Source organism: Rhamphochromis longiceps, linkage group LG4 (assembly GCF_057381845.1).
Source record: "Rhamphochromis longiceps isolate RC_006_pf linkage group LG4, R_longiceps_female_GT1.1, whole genome shotgun sequence".
Classification (NCBI taxonomy): Eukaryota; Metazoa; Chordata; class Actinopteri; order Cichliformes; family Cichlidae; genus Rhamphochromis; species Rhamphochromis longiceps.
Window position 1 is genome coordinate 36,432,936 of NC_140560.1, and position 16,803 is coordinate 36,449,738.

Sequence of the window (16,803 nt, forward strand, 5' to 3'; positions counted from 1 at the left end):
GTCTTTGTGTTTTCCCTCTTTTGGCTTACTTCCTGTTTTATTTCAAAGGTGAGCTCTTCAGTGTTTTTACTTCAGCCTCAGTCACACAGACCTGCAGACCAGCCAGCAGCCTTCTGGTCTCGATATTACCTGACCGGCTGGCTCTAGGTGAAGTCAGCTGCATATGCAAAGAGGTCAGCTGCACAGAAAGCCTCTGTGTGACTGCTTTGGTTGCCAACAGGTTTGCAGGTGTATCTCCTGAGTGGCATCATGTCTGTCTCTCTAAATCTGGAGCAGGCTGAGTTTGTAAATGCCGACTTACATCCACCGAGGTCTTCAAGGTCAGCTTCATGAATGATTGGTAGAAAATTGACAAAAAGCCTTATAACTTAACTGTGATTCTCACAAGGCTGCTGTGTATTGTCAACATACAGAAAATATAAAGGTTCAAATTACGTCACTTCACGGACACGGTCTGTGTCTAAAATGAGAAAAGCAGGCAGATGGTGAATACTGAGCTGTTACTTTCTGCTGTTTTCTGTTTCATAAACAGCAGAGCAGCTGTTGCACATCTGCATTTATGAGGAAAGATAATAAAGCATGAAGATGATCTCTGCTGGGCAAACAGAGCTCTGTGTGCAAACACGGCCTCACATTAAAGTCAGTTCGTTTTCCTGGTGAGAAAACAAACCACGGCAGAAACTATTTAGCCAAATGTGGCGGCGCAGCTTCAGTCAGTGTTGTGTCATTTAGTGAACTGTAATCTGCATCTTTTTAACAATGTTACACATGGAAGACCCTGACTCGTCTGCAGACACTTGCGGACTGTTCGCCGAGCGGTGGTGAGACCTGAAAACAGTGTGACGCAAAACAAAGACTGTTTGTCTTCAAAGTTGCTGAAACCAACAAGATTTAAATGTTTGTCACTGTGGAGCGGAGTAAAATATCAGAGCCACCACTCAGGCCGTCACACGCTTCCTTTTTATTTGTCCTTAGAGCATCAAACGTTCACATTAAAAACATGTTACGTGACCTGTGAGCGACTTTACAGTTTAATGCTGCACAGATTGCTGCCCCTCAGCAGGCACCTAGAAGCTGGCCAATCAGAATATTAAATGCCGTGCAGAAAATACTGGCCATCATTTTATCCTCTGTGCTCTGAATACACATGATCCCACTTTAGCTCTTTAAGAAGCTACGGCCACAAAATCAACGTTTTTTTGGGGGGGATACACTTTTTATTCTGGAAATGTTCATCATTTGTTTTTGGACAGAAGGGGTTAAAACAATAGATTTACTTTATTTTTAGATTACTTTGGGGTTTTCATTGTCATAAAATCAAATGTCAGAGCAGTAGCTGTACTGGCAGCGCTGTACTTTACTGTATTTTACTATAAAATAAAACAGATCAGTGAAAAGTCTGAGAGTGAAGCAGAAAATGTGTCACTTTCAGGCACTGCGAGACAAAAACCTCTGAGTCGACACTGAGGTTAAAAGCATTTCACTTTAAAAGCTTTCGCATATTTGTATAACCTGTTCGATCTGCACCTGCATCTCAAATCAGTGAGTTTCACCAAAACAAGCAAACCATAAACAGCTGTTATTCTCCAGATGTTTTCCTGCAGCTGGTAAACAGTCCTACCCTGCAGTATGACGAACCCCACCACTCCGTCCAGGTTGATGTGCTCATGCTGCCGCTCCAGGAAGGACACTCCGCGGGAGAGGCTGCTCAGGATGTCATCGATCACCTCCGCCCGAGAGCCGCACACTGCGGCAAACAGAGCCAGCGCTGCGGCCAGCCGGAGCACCGAAACCCGCATCATCCGGTCTGAGGTCCGGGACAGCTTCAGTCTAGCAGGGAGACCGAGAGAGGCGGAGGAGGACAGCCTGTCTCCGCTTTAACACGGGGGGAGGAAAGTCAAGGGCTCAGCATGGGGGAGGAAATATCCATGACGTCAGAGGGGCTCACGAAATGACATTTTATTTTTACTGCGTTTAATTTGAATTAATATTAGAATAAAAATAATACACCAAGAAAAGCTCACCTTACCTCCTAAGAGGATTTAAAGTGATGTGCAGTGAAACCATTTACACGTTTATTTAACCGAAACCAAAAAACAAAATTACATTTTAAAAAAGTCAGTTAGTGGCCTGAAAGCTGCAACGCATGGAAGACAAAAGCTGTTCAAAAAGTGGAAAATGTACACAGAATTAATATCATATTTCCTTGCAGTTTCCCACAGTGAGGTGAGGTTTATGTATGCGGGATTTTCCAGTGGGGCGGCGCAGGGAGCCAGAATATTTGACCACAAAAGGTTAGTATAGAAGATCAGTCTGGTTTTAAAATTATTTACAAGCGGAAGTAACAATAAGTAAATTTCTCAATAATTTGCTTACAATGTAAATGATTTTGTAAATACAACGTACAAAGAAAAATTAGAAATCTGAAGGCAGTTTTCTTATTTCAGTAATGTTTAATTTTTTGGTTCTTTTGTTTCTGTTTGTTTGTTTTTGTTTATGTGTGCAGGGCATTTCCAGGATAATAAGTCAGACTATTTCATCAGAAAAATACAGTGTGGACAGCACGAGTACAATTTTCAGGCTCATTTACAAATTGATGAATATGTATATGTTATTATTTAGATTTTTTAAACAATTTTGTTTATAGTATATTAATGCATACATTTTATGAATATATTTTCTGGAAGGCACTAGAAAACATATATTACATATCAATGTCACGCATTCTTATACGTGTATATGTGTATAATATAATTTCCTCAGGGATTAAGAAAGTATTGCACTTACTGCTCTTGCACTTCTGATTAGATGCAAACTGTATTTCGTTACACTGTATTTATACATGTGTAATGACAGTAAAGTATAATCCTGAATCCTATTTTGATTCTGATGTGTATATATTATATCCTCCTGTTTCTAAATGAAGAATAGAACCGAAAATATCCTAAAGAGAGATTGGTTAATACAAAGTAGATTTTCACATTAGAAAAGCACAAAACTTCAGAACAAATGTAATTGTGTAAATATATTCACAAAAATCTGCTCAGTCAAACTTTTTATTCTTTGTTCCAAAATGTTTGTGAAAAGATGTTTCTGAGATTTTTCTTTTTTAAAAAACAAAATGTAAATGTGCTACCAAAGCCCTACTTTTTAATTTTTTCTTTGTGGGTTTTTTAATATAATCTTTTGATAACAATAGAAGTTAACACACGCTTTGACGGCTGAGACTGAAAGTTCCTGGTTTGCACATGAACGCGTCACGATACGATGCGCGCTTCCTTTAAACATCAAGCCCCGCCCATTTGTGATGAGCCGCGTCATCACAAATCTCAAACAAACATGGCGCTGCGCTGCTCCTGCACGGCTCTGCTGGCAGTTTCCCTGACGGTTTTGGCGCTTTTAGCGGGACTTTTGGCGCCACACTCGGCTGTGAGGTGGCCCGCGGTGTCTCTGGCGGTCGCTGCCGCGCTGCTGCCGCTGTGGGGCCGCAGCCTACGGCGGCGGGACGACGGGACCTCCCGGCGGGTCTGTGTGCTGGTGCTGGGGGACATCGGGCGCAGTCCTCGGATGCAGTATCACGCTTTATCCCTGAGTAAACACGGGTACCATGTGACCTTCGTGGGGTTTTCAGGTGAGACTGAAGCTTCCTGTGACACATTGATTCACCTGTTTCCCACCTGCCGCTGAGATCAAACAGTCAGCTTCTTTCACTTCTCGTACCGACATGTTCAGGTAGGTACCGATACCAGCGTATCCTCGTACCAGTATGAGGACAGAGAGACAGTGGGGAGGTGGGTTTAAGGTGGAGGTGAGACTACATCAGGGATCGACCCTGAGCCCACTCTGGTCAGCAGACAGATGGGGGTAGGCAGGAGTCCCTGTGGCGACACTGTGATTTGTAGTGTGAGTAGTGAGCAGGTGGAGGTATGATCTGGAGAGAAGAAGAATGAAAATTGGTACAATCCAGACAGAATAGACGTGAGTGAGAGAGACATGTTGACAGGTGGACATGTGAGGAGAGAAGCCAGTGCAGGTGGATGAGTTTAAATACCTGGGGTCAATCATCCATACAGTGCACAAGAGGAGGTGAAGAAGAACGTGCAGGCAGGGCGGCGTGGGTGGAGACAAGGATTAGAAATGAGTCCATCAGAGGGACATCTCAGAGTCAGAGAGGCTGAGGTGTGCAGAGGAGGGAGCGTACATATACTGGATATACACAGGAGGAGAAGAGGACGACCTCTGAGGATATTTCTGGATGTAGTGAAGGAGGGCTGGAGTGACAGAGGTGGTCCATACCTCCTAATGTTTGGAGGTTTGGGGGAAACAAACACTGAAGCGTCTACATCCTGTTGGAGCTGTATAGTGAGGTGGTTCACTGTGCGAGTTTATTTGTTCCTGAAACATGTGCTGCAACTTCTACACCTCCATCAATACTGCAGCGCTCTGCCTGTAGGATTTATAAGGAGTGGTATTTTAAAGAAGCAGCGTTTACATGTCGTTACTTGTAAAAGTTCCAAATCAAAAATCTAAAGAAAAGAATATTTGATCCAAGTATAAAACTGGTGCTTTCAGCAGGTTGAGATAAATCAAACTTTAGATAAAGAAAAAGACGTGACTGTAAAGTATATGCAGAAAAAAAAGTGACCACAGACAGAAAACACCTCAAAGCAGGTCGCTGTAAGTGATCCGAGATGGAGCCGATCCTCTTTGTAAGGGTGGTGTTTGAAAGAAGTAATATCACGTACTCTATTAAAATTACTAAAACGTAAACTCGGTGCAGCACATCCAGGTTAACTGAGCCGGGTTCATTTCAGCTGTGCGTTATAAACATGACCTGATAGAAAAGAAATACCTTTTGTTTCTACAGCACTGAAAACCAAAAGAGTTTCAGACAAACAGTCGGTTGTTCTGAGAAACAAAAAACGAAATGTGAGCTTTGGACTAAAAACAATCAGGAAGTCGTTTCATCGTGCCTGAAAAATTCCCGTGTCGGCTGTGAAAGTGAAGAATTTGTGCTGTGATTGTTTTTCAGAAACCAAACCTCATCAAGACGTGCTGAGCGAGGAGAAAATCACCATAGTGCCCATCGCAGAGCTGAAAGGTGTCCGAGGTACATTTACATCTGCGCTTAAACAACAAACAGGATGTGATTCTTTACTGTTTGTTTTTTAATGAACCCGTTTCCTGTTTCGCAGTCGGACCGAAAGTGGTCTCGTATGTGACGAAGGTGACGGTTCAGTCCCTGCAGCTGCTCCGTGTCCTGCTGACGATGGAGCTGCAGGCGCATGTTCTGATGCAGGTGTGTTACCTGTGACTCTCACAGGGGGAACAATAACTCACGTACAGACGTAAACATCACACTGGTTCATCCATTCTTCTTTTTTATTTGTTTAAATTAAGACAAAAATCCTCATTTTGACTCAAAAACATTTATTTTGAGAGTTAAATGAACTCTAGAGGAACGATAAAGAACTCTGCTATAAATACTTCACTCTGTTAACATCAACGACTGCCTTTGTTTCCCAGAATCCTCCTGGGCTGCCCAGCATCGCAGTGACCTGGTTCGTGTGTTTGCTGCGTGGCAGCAGATTCATCATCGACTGGCACAACTACGGCTACACCATCATGGCGCTGAGCCACGGCCCGGCGCATCCCATAGTCCGACTGGCAAAGTGGTGAGTACCGCTGAGAGGCTGAAGGTGGCGCTCTGCGGTGTCCTGATCCTCAGGACTGTGATAAAAATACTTAATGTTAAATCCTGATCCGAGGTGTTTCTGTCTCTGTCGTCTCTGACGGGCGCTTTCGTTCTCGTCTTTCAGGTACGAGCGCTTCTTTGGCCCTCTGGCGTCTCACAACTTGTGCGTCACCAACGCCATGAAGGTCGACTTGCAGAAAAACTGGGGCATCAAGTATGACTTTCTCTTTCTATTATCTGCATGGCTGTTTTTCATTCACTGACGAATGCTCGTGGCAGAAAATCTGAGAGATGTTTGAAATTGAAGATTCTCACAACACACCAATAAAAACATGCAGACGTGTCACTTTACAGTGAAGTTGATGAAGGAAAGAAAGACTGAAACAAAGGTCAGATGTCTCACTAGCGGCCTCTGGAGGCCGTGATGTGTATGACACCTGAGGAGACACTGAAGGAGCGGAGTTAAAAGGAGACGCTGCTCCAGGTCTGCGGACGATGTGTTCACATAACTCGTACCTGCTCGAAGTCTCGGCTCTGCTGTGGACGGTCCCGTGATCCGTCCTCTGTGAGGCTCCTGATGTTCACGTTTGTGTTTCACTGCAGGGCCGAGTTTTTAATGCAGTTAATAAAAACCAGTAAACTAACCGCAGTGACTCTGTTCTCACTCTGGATCGCAGCGCGACATTTTACTGTTTGACGTTTGCAGGGCGACGACTCTGTACGACCGGCCGGCCTCCATCTTCAGAGAGACTCCGCTGAAGCTGCAGCACGAGCTCTTCGTGAGGCTCGCCACCGTCTATCCTCAGTTCAGACACGCGGGGTGAGTGATGACGCTGTTGGGGGGCAGTTCCTGTGAAACACTGTTGATCGCCCACAAAACAGGAAGTTTGTGTAATGTGTGCAATCGTAGAGCTGCAGAGTTTTACTGTCGGCTTTTCCTCGGTTGTTCAGTTTATTGTTATAGAAAAAAACACATCAGCTCTGTGTGCTCACCTACTCTCTCAGGTCTGAGGCGGAGAGGACCATCTTCTCAGTTCGTGACCCCGCTGACGGCACCGTGACCCTGAGGGCGGAGCGACCAGCGCTGCTGCTCAGCAGCACCAGCTGGACAGGTCTGAGGAAGAGACGCTTCCCCCCATTTAAGAACGAAAACCACAGCGAGCTTTTGGTGTTTTCTGATTGCAAACCGATTTTTTGTTTTGCGTTTGCTGTTCGAACATTTCTGCTGAAGTCGTTCATCTCAGGAGTTCAAAAAGTCTTGTTTTTAATTTCACAAGCTTTTACTTTCCTTCAGCGGCTCACACACAGGCAGCTTCACTGCAGGGTTTTTAATCACATTTCAATGATCAGGAAGAAACAGAAACAAAACAGAAGTTACTGCTTGGAGGTCGTGACCTCCGCTTCAGCGGCGTCCTCGGCCCGTTCAGGATTTACAGGAAAGGATTTTGGGAGCAACGGTTTCGCTTTAAGTCCTGCTGTGAATCTCGGTAAAGAGATCGTGATCTCAGTGCGGAAATAAATAAAGTTTTTTCGTGGAAAAGGGGAATTAAACTCCCGGTGTTCCTCATCATCGACGTAAACACGATGCGGGAATGTCGGGATGCGCGAGGACGCTCACTGAAGGTTTCTGGCTGCAGCTTCTATTGTAAACAGAATGTAAAATTTTCCAAATTCAGCCAGTTTCACTTTATTTTGCACCTTGTGTTTCATCTCTGGAAACACTGAATCACTGATTCAGGACATTTTTTCTCTGCAGAGGACGAAGATTTCTCCATCCTGCTGACGGCCCTCGAAGGTGAGACCTGCTGTTCCAGAAACGAAAGTTTAAATAATCCATGAAACGTGTTTCCTCACCTGTCGCCTGTTTGTTCCCACCAGAGTACGAAGGTTTCATTAGGGGAGGAGCTTCCTTACCACCTTTACTCTGCGTGATCACAGGTAGTCCAGCTCGCTGCTTACAGATTAGAAGATTTTCCTTTATTCAGAACATGTTTCCACTCTGTGTGTTTTTGTGCGTTTGTGCAGGTAAGGGTCCTCAGAAGGAACACTACATGAAGCTCATCGACTCCCTGCACCTGGAGCACGTGGAGATCTGCACCCCCTGGCTGGAGGCAGAAGATTACCCTCTGCTTTTAGGTATTTTAGTATTAATTTTGGTCTGTTCGACCAGTTTAGTCTCACTCGTGTTTGCGCACAAAGGTTCCTGCAGGTCGTTGGAGGAGTTTCCTTCTCTGTCGTCCAGGCTCAGCAGACCTGGGTGTTTGTCTCCACAAGTCGTCCAGCGGTCTGGATCTGCCCATGAAGGTGGTGGACATGTTTGGCTGCTGCCTCCCCGTCTGCGCCGTCCACTTCAACTGGTGAGCCGACCTCTTAACCCTGCATTCTTTCTAGTGGCCAGGAGGGGGCGACTCCGCTGGTTGCAAAGTAAAATGCTCATCAGTGACCTCTGTAAATACTTCCCTCTCTGTGTTGATGTCCACCTATTTAAACTGGAGATGAGAATGTGCTTCCAGTAAGCTCATGAACGTGAATTAAACCTGACTCGGCTTTATTTTTATTCCTAGCTTGGATGAGCTGGTGAAGCACGAGGAGAACGGGCTGATCTTCAAAGACTCTGCAGAGCTCGCCGAGCAGCTGAAGGTGAGAGATGCCTGTAAACCAGTCACATGATCAGGAGAAAGATTCGGGCAGACCCTGATATGGACTCTAATATCTACCAACATTTATTCTTCTCTGAAAATACCGTACAACACGATTTAAGCATAGACTGTATATAAAAGATGGTTTTGTGGGTTCTGAAGCCTGAGTGGGAGTGAAGTGGCCACATCTGTGATGAGAGGGTGACACAGGCGGCTGTAGCAGCTAGATGTCCGTTAGGCTTCACCTCGGCTAACTGAACTGGACCTCTGGACCGTGTTTGTGCTGTTGGAGCTTTTTTTAATAACATCATGTGACCAAAAACATGGCTGCTGTGAGGTGACTGTACTAACAGACTGTCCAAGAAGCTGGAGCCACAGTTTTGGGGGTGAAATTCTAGGATTTTAATTGGATATTACAGATAAATAAGTTAATAGCTAATTATTTATATAGCATGGTAGCTAGCTAGCTAGCGTTAGCTGATACCTTAGCACTCCACCTTCTTTCTTCTATTCTCAAAAAAACAAACAAGGTGATCGACACGCTCTTTTGACTTCTTTCAAATAATGCTGAACGTTTATGATTCCAGACTCTCCTGTCAGACTTTCCCAGTTCAGACGGCAAACTGGGAACCTTCAGGAGGAACCTCCACTCCAGCAGGGGGCAGCGCTGGGATGACAACTGGGACCAGAACGTCCTGCCTCTAATCACTGCTCCGAGATAACCTTGGCTCTATTTAGAGAGCTAGACAGCGCTGCAGTTTTATAACCATTTTTTTTTATTCATGAAAGTCTCGCTTTGTAAGCCCTACTGGGCACGTGCAGTAGACATCACCATGGAAACAAGCCTTTTTTTCCTTTTGTGCCTGGTGAGCACTTCATGGAATAAAGTAGGCCCAGCCTTTGAGTCCAGTATCCAGTGAATGCCTGGATGAGATGAGCACCAGTTACAGCAGAGTGAGAGCATAAAGGACAAAACTGTTTGTTTGGGGTGTTTTCTGATAAATGTACATTTAAAATTTAAATGGATCAGTGGGTGAAAAGACGAAGTCTTCTGAGGTCTTCTTTTTTTATTCCTGGCGTTTTTCTTTCTTCACTTGAATGTATAAAGGAAGTTGTCATGACGATGAGGATGTACATTTGTAAATAAAATCTTTATCATGCTCCCCTCGTGTCATCTGCGCAGTTTGATGAGCTCTATAGCCGACTGTCTGTTATAAGGAAACACGTGGTTGACGGGTGCTGGGATCACTTCATGGCCGACTCCTTCAGCTTCTGCCAAAACAAACAAACAATGACTTCGTTCAAACCAACGTCCTGCACTGCGAAAATCCTGATCTCTATAAAATCATCTTCATAATTCCCCAAGCACGCCTCAAAAACAACTTATTTATTCCCACTGCAACCAGGAAGTATCCAGGATCAAATCTGGCCAGATTTGCAGTCTCGTTTTGTCGACACTGGAACGTCTGAGTGTTTCCTGTGAGCTGTCTCCAGGTCCTTTTTGCTTCATGAATTTCATGAATTGTGGACACTGTGCACAGCTGGTTAAAGAACTACTTACTACAGCAAACCACAGTATTTTTCCCCTTGTGTTATATGTTTACTGTTCATTTCAGGCAGAAAACGTGTTTTTGTGGGCGAGGCTGATGAAACTCAGACTCGAGCATGAGGTCGATCACGTGAGGTTAGCATGAGCCAAAGAGCCACAGCAGAACGTCAGGTTTAAGTAAACCAGACTCTGATCAGGTTTAAGTCTGAATTAATCTGAACCATCTTCACCACAGCCGCCTCCTCCTCAGCGCTGTCTTACCAAGCTGCTGTTTAAAGCCGCCGTACGTCTCCAGGTTCCTTATCGTGGAGCAGATGAAGACCTGAGGGAGACCCTCGGCAGACGAACACCTCAGGACGATGGACAGCAGCTTCGCCAGACTTCCTGCGATGTCGGGGTCGTACACCACGTCTGCACCACGACAAACAACAGGAATCTGCTTTAACTCCAAATCTGAGAAAGCAGATTGTCAACAGCTCCACAAAATCCAGAACAGACTGAGGTGTGTGAATGTGTGTCCACGCCATCTCCAAAAATCTGACCTGCGGCGATGATGACATCAGCTCCGATCTCCCTCAGCTCTTCCTCTGAGATTGCCATCCAGTCCAGCTTCTCCACGCTGACCGCTGGGGTCGTCTGCTCGCTCAGCCCATTCAGCCGGACGTTGTCTCTGAGTTTCTGCAGCACTGTGGAGTGACAGTCGCTGAAGATGAATCGCTTTGGGCTGCACGACCGACAGACGGTGATACCTGTCAACCCCGCACCGCTGCCCAGCTCCAGCACCGTCCTGAAGGAGGAGGAGCAAATTTAAAAGCTGCAGAAGCTCCACCTGGAGGGCGACGACCTGCAGATCCTTCCGCTTACCTGCCTGTAAAGACCTGCTGATTCTCCAGAGCCCACTCTGCCAGGTAAAGAGCCGCCTCCCACGTCACCAGCCCGGTGGTCCCCTCTGAGATCAGAGCAATGTTCTCCATCAAGCTCACGGCGCCACCAGCAGGCTGCAGGACACAAACATCGCTGCACTTCAAATTAAGACTCCTGCAAGCAACAGCTGGCAAAAGTAGGGCCGGGCGATTCAGACCGAAAATCAGATCGTGATATTTTTATGGCACAAAACAAATAATTTGATATAAAGGTAACAGTGACACTGGGGGTTTTCTGTGTGCGGTACCAGCAGGTAGCTCTTGTAGCACTCCATGGTCTCCTCAGCGCCCACCACCTCAGCCAGAGCATCGTACAGCTCATCCAGGGGTTCACAGCCTGAAGCTTCCAGCTGTGGAGGAAGAAACCAGGAAGCACACAGCCGGGTTTGACTCTGTGATCGAGTACTTCAACATCTTTCTGCCCAGAGGAAAAAAAAAGCTCAACTAATAATCTGAGAGTTAACCTCTCCTTACCCGTCTGATGAGCTGGGAGAGAAACAGCCTCCTGTATCTGACTGAAGGTGGAAACTTCCGGCACAGGGGATGAAGGCACGTCTGTAAAAACATGTGACTGTTCATTACACTGACGAAGCTGTTTTATGATTGCAGCACGATGGAGGAACACTCACCTGTTTCAGCACCTGAGAAATGAGCTCTGATGACCCGCTGCTCTGAAGGTCTTTTTCTACAAACTGTAAGCAGATAAAAAGTTCAACCTCTGTGTAAGTCACGTTTTAAGTTCAATTAAAGTCATCCATCCATCCATCCATCCTCATCCGCTTTGTCCGGGGCCGGGTCGCGGGGGCAGCAGCCTAAGCAAAGAGGCCCAGACCTCCCTCTCCCCAGCCACCTCCTCCAGCTTATCCGGGGGAATACCAAGGCATTCCCAGGCCAGCCGAGAGATATAATCTCTCCAGCGTGTCCTGGGTCTGCCCCGGGGCCTCCTCCCGGTGGGACATGCCTGGAACACTTCACCCAGGAGGCGCCCAGGGGGCATCCTTGTCAGATGCCCGAACCACCTCAGCTGGCTCCTTTCGATGTGGAGCAGCAGCTGCTCTACTCTGAGCCCCTCCCGGATGGCCGAACTTCTCACCCTATCTCTAAGGGAGAGGCCAGCCACCCTTCGGAGGAAGCTAATTTCTGCCGCTTGTATCCGCGATCTCGTTCTTTCGGTCACTACCCACAGCTCGTGGCCATAGGTGAGGGTAGGGACGTAGATCGACCGGTAAATTGAGAGCTTCGCTTTTACACTCAGCTCCCTCTTCACCACGACGGACCGGTGCAGCGTCCGCATTACTGCAGCTGCAGCCCCAATCCGTCTGTCGATCTCCGGCTCCCTTCTCCCTCACTCGCGAACAAGACCCCGAGATACTTGAACTCCTCCACTTGGGGCAGGAACTCATCCCCGACCCGGAGTGGGCACTCCACCCTTTTCCGGCTGAGAACCATGGCCTCAGATTTGGAGGTGCTGATCCTCATTCCCGCTGCTTCACACTCGGCTGCGAACCGTTCCAGTGCGAGCTGGAGGCCCTCACCCGATGAAGCCAACAGAACCACATCATCTGCAAAAATCAGAGATGAGATTCTGAGGCCACCAAAGCGAAAGCCCTCCGCCACTTGGCTGCGACTAGAAATCCTGTCCATAAAAATTATGAACAGAACCGGAGACGAAGGGCAGCCCTGGCGGAGCCCATCACCCACCGGGAACGAGTCCGACTTATTGCCGGCAATGCGAACCAAGCTCTTGCAACGGTTGTATAGGGATCGAATGGCCCGTAGCAATGGGCCAGACACCCCATACTCCCGCAACACCTCCCACAGGACACCCCGAGGGACACGGTCGAATGCCTTCTCCAAGTCCACAAAACACATGTAGACTGGTTGGGCAAACTCCCATGCACCCTCAAGTATCCTGGAGAGGATAAAGAGCTGGTCCAGTGTTCCGCGACCAGGACGGAAACCGCATTGTTCCTCCTGTATCCGAGGTTCGACTAACGGACGAACTCTCCTTTCCAGCACCCTGGCATAGACTTTCCCAGGGAGGCTGAAGGCTAAAGTCATTCACATTGCGCCAAATCACAACACTCGCCTCAAGGCGCTTATATTGTAAGCCATCCAGCCGGCCGAGTTCTTCTCGGTTCACCGCATGGACAGGACACGGGACTCGGGGAAGTCAAGGGGAGGCGGCGTGTGTTTAATGGTGAACAACAACTGGTGCAACAGTGCGAACGTTGTTCCTCTCACACGCTCCTGCACACCAAATCTGGAACTACTGTCCATCATGTGTCGTCCTTTTTATCTACCTCGGGAATTTACATCGGTCATTGTAAGTGCCGTTTATATTCCACCACAAGCGGACACGGTCACCGCCTTATGCGAGCTGCATGAGGCACTCACACAGCACCAGACACAACACCGGGACGCTGCGCTTATTGTGACGGGGGACTTTAATAGCGCCAACCTCAAACGCGCAGCGCCGAACTTTTATCAACACATCACCTGCCCCACCAGGGGTGAAAGGACACTGGACCACTGCTACACTACGGTCAAGGACGGCTACAAGGCACAATCCCGCCCCCCGTTTGGCAAATCTGATCACGCCGCCATCTTCCTCATGCCAAAATACAAACAAAGGCTAAAACAGGAAGTTCCGGTTCAGAGGAAGGTCGCGCGCTGGACGGATCAATCGGTGGCCGCGTTACAGGACGCACTCGATGACGCAGACTGGGGCATGTTCAGAAACAGCTCCGACGATGACGTCAACGTGTTTACGGAAGCGGTTGTGGGATTCATCGGGAAACTAGCGGATGATACCGTGGAGACAAAGACTATCACAACGTTTCCCAACCAGAAGCCGTGGGTGGATAAAACCATCCGCAACGCTCTGAGATCCCGCACCGCTGCCTACAACACGGGACTCATGACGGGGGACATGGACCCGTACAAAGCCGCGTCATATAACGTGCGGAGGGCGGTGAAAGAGGCGAAGCAGCGCTACGGGAGGAAACTAGAGTCACAACTCCAACAGAGTGACTCTAGGAGCCTGTGGCGGGGACTAAGGACAATAACGGACTATAAAGCACCAACAACCGGTATGACGAACGCGGCCGTGACTCTGGCAGACGAGCTGAACACTTTCTATGCTCGCTTCGAGGCTGCAGCTAAGGTCTCCAACAATGCTAGTGTTAGCGGCGCTAACGGCTGCAGACAGGAAGATACTGCCAGCACCGGAAACGTGCTCGTCATCTCCGAGCATGAAGTAAGGAGAGCCTTCAAGAGAGTGAACACCAGGAAAGCAGCAGGACCAGACGGCATCCCAGGTCGTATCCTAAGAGACTGCGCATACCAGCTAGCTCCTGTGTTCACTGAGATATTCAACATCTCTTTATCTCAGTCGGTGATCCCCACATGCTTCAAAGAGTCCATCATTGTTCCTGTCCCGAAGAAACCCCACCCTGCTTCTCTCAATGACTATCGCCCTGTAGCCCTCACCTCAGTAGTGATGAAGTGCTTTGAACGCCTGGTCAGAGACTTCATCATTTCTTCACTACCAGACACACTGGACCCACTACAGTTCGCTTACCGTCCAAATCGTTCCACAGACGATGCCATCTCTCATCTCCTCCACACATCACTCACTCACTTGGACACTAGAAGGGGGAATTATGTTAAAATGCTCTTCATAGACTACAGCTCTGCATTTAACACCATAATTCCCTCCACACTCACCACCAAGCTGGAGCATCTGGGACTCAGCTCATCTATGTGTCAGTGGATCTCCAACTTCCTAACTGGCAGACCACAGGCAGTAAGGATGGGCGGACATGTCTCAGCCTCCACCACTCTCAGCACTGGAGCCCCCCAGGGGTGTGTTCTGAGCCCCCTGCTGTACTCTTTGTACACATATGACTGTGTGGCCACTACCAGCTCCACCACCATCATCAAGTTTGCTGACGACACCGTCGTGGTGGGCCTGATCTCTGATAACAACGAGACGGCCTACGTGAAGGAGATTAGGAATCTGGAGAACTGGTGCCAGAGGAACAACCTCCTTCTAAACGTCAGTAAGACAAAGGAGCTGATAGTGGACTTCAGCACTAAGCAGGAGAGGAACTACCAGACCCCCGTCATCAACGAGTGCCCAGTGGAGAGAGTGGACAGCTTCAAATACCTCGGAGTTCACATCACGCAGGACCTGTCATGGTCCTGTCACATCAACACCGTGGTGAAAAAGGCCCGACAGCGTCTCTACCACCTCAGACGCTTGAGAGACTTCCAACTGCCCTCCAAGGTGCTCAGGAACTTTTACTCGTGCACCATAGAGAGCATCCTGGCGGGAAACATCTTAACCTGGTTCGGGAACAGCACCATGCAGGACAGACGAGCTCTACAGAGGGTTGTGCGGTCAGCTGAGCGCACCATCCGCTCCGAGCTCCCTGACCTGCACTCAATCTACAGCAGGCGGTGCTGGACCAAGGCCAGGAAGATCGTGAAGGACCTCAGCCATCCCAACAACAGACTGTTCTCTCTGTTGAGGTCAGGAAAGCGATTCCGCTCCCTGAAGACCAACACAGAGAGACTGAGGAGGAGCTTCTTCCCGCAGGCGATATGGTCTCTCAATCACACCACCACACAGTACTGACCCACACATATGGTTCTTACACACACTGGACTTTCTGGACTTTGGTTTTGCACAACACTGGTCACTATATTCTTCATTTCCGGTTAATACTTGTACAGCTGCTGTTATTGTGTATATATTTATTTATATTTAGATTTCTCCATACATTCTTATATAGTTCTATATTGTGTATTTTGTTGTACAGTTATTTTATTTTCAACTTTAATTTATATATTTATCTTTATCTTATTCTTCCCAGTTAAATTTACCCTTCATTCTAATTTGTGTTGTACAGTTATTTCATTTTTAACCTTAATTTATATTTTATTCCTTCCTAGTTAAATTTACCCTTTTTAATTTTTCATATTTATTTCCTATCTTATTCATAGCCTTTTCCTTTTTTGTTTTCTTTAGGTCACGAGCAGTTGTCCAAGCATTTCACTACATATCGTACTGTGTATGACTGTGTACGTGACAAATAAAATTTGAATTTGAAAATTTGAATTTGATTTAAGGTAGACCCACCATAACCCCAACAATCAGACGACCCCTACGAGCAAGCACTGGGCGACAGTGGAAAGGAAAACATGTCCTTTAAGAGGAAGAAATCTCCGGCAGAAGCAGGCTCAGAGAGCCCGTGGCCAATTTGAAAACATAAAAACAAATTAAAAGAAAGAATAAAGATTATCTTTATGAACTGAGACCAAAATTATTCAGGGAGGTCCCTTGACTGATTACAAGCATTGCTTTACTCATGTTTCACAGGCAGAGGCTGCTTTGGTGCTAAAATGCGGAGATTTCTGAATGAAGTTCGGCCAGACTCGTACTCACAGTCCAGGGAAACGAAGGGAGCCGAGTCAGAGCGAAAAACGACACCTGGAACTCCCTTAAAACCTCTTTAACTGACCCCTGAACCGAGGACCGCTCTGAAAGCGCCATCTTACACGTGTATTTGTTTACTTCCTATTTACCCATAATCCTGCGCGACCCTCTCTCGCCAGAGCCTCTGGGTAGTGAAGTTTATCTGTAGGTTTGAGCATCGGCTGCCTTTTTTAAAGCTACAGAGAGCTAGTGCATGTGTTTAATACATACATACATACATACAGTCTTCTTTTTATTGTTATATATTTTATTAGTGGACATTTATTATTTAAATGTAAGGTTTTGTATTAATTAGAACTTAACTTCATTTTGAACCAGAGTGTGTTCTGGGGCTTTCCTTAACCTTTTTATACAGTTTCTGTTGCTCTCTGTGTGTTTTTCTTTTCCTTTTAGTTTGGAGGGTCTTCAGACATCAGCTGCTGGAGAGCTCTGATTATGGTCTCATCATATTTTATCTAAAAGGTTCAGGATTCAAGTCCAGCAAATATCTTTTT

General features: G+C 47.0%; 3 protein-coding genes across 4 annotated transcripts in view; 1 reads left to right on the forward strand and 2 right to left on the reverse strand.

The window, feature by feature from the left end:
- lg4h16orf89 (linkage group 4 C16orf89 homolog) overlaps positions 1-2,205 on the reverse strand; it is a 10,117-nt gene extending 7,912 nt beyond the window's left edge. The window contains exon 1 of the mRNA XM_085404780.1: positions 1,622-2,205. Coding sequence (XP_085260906.1) covers positions 1,622-1,802 — 181 coding nt within the window. The 5' untranslated portion in view covers positions 1,803-2,205. The remainder of the gene's footprint in view (positions 1-1,621) is intronic.
- Positions 2,206-3,298: 1,093 nt separating this feature from the next.
- alg1 (ALG1 chitobiosyldiphosphodolichol beta-mannosyltransferase) lies at positions 3,299-9,056 on the forward strand. Its single transcript, XM_085404774.1, has 13 exons — positions 3,299-3,631; positions 5,033-5,110; positions 5,196-5,299; positions 5,527-5,675; positions 5,820-5,909; positions 6,402-6,515; positions 6,701-6,807; positions 7,452-7,490; positions 7,574-7,633; positions 7,721-7,831; positions 7,938-8,052; positions 8,260-8,335; positions 8,922-9,056. Exons 1-13 carry the CDS (start codon positions 3,340-3,342, stop codon positions 9,054-9,056), a joined length of 1,470 nt encoding a protein of 489 aa, XP_085260900.1. The 5' UTR covers positions 3,299-3,339.
- eef2kmt (eukaryotic elongation factor 2 lysine methyltransferase) lies at positions 8,608-16,408 on the reverse strand. Of its 2 annotated transcripts, none has more exons than XM_085404777.1 (8): positions 16,259-16,408; positions 11,436-11,498; positions 11,281-11,334; positions 11,055-11,156; positions 10,748-10,881; positions 10,426-10,670; positions 10,145-10,294; positions 8,608-9,606 (listed from the first exon to the last, which is right to left on the reverse strand). In XM_085404777.1, exons 1-8 carry the CDS (start codon positions 16,364-16,366, stop codon positions 9,506-9,508), a joined length of 957 nt encoding a protein of 318 aa, XP_085260903.1. In that variant the 5' UTR covers positions 16,367-16,408; the 3' UTR covers positions 8,608-9,505. The 2 variants fall into 2 exon arrangements, with proteins under 2 accessions (XP_085260903.1, XP_085260901.1); XM_085404775.1 differs by having other exon boundaries at positions 11,281-11,361.
- Between the last annotated feature and the right edge of the window lie 395 nt (positions 16,409-16,803).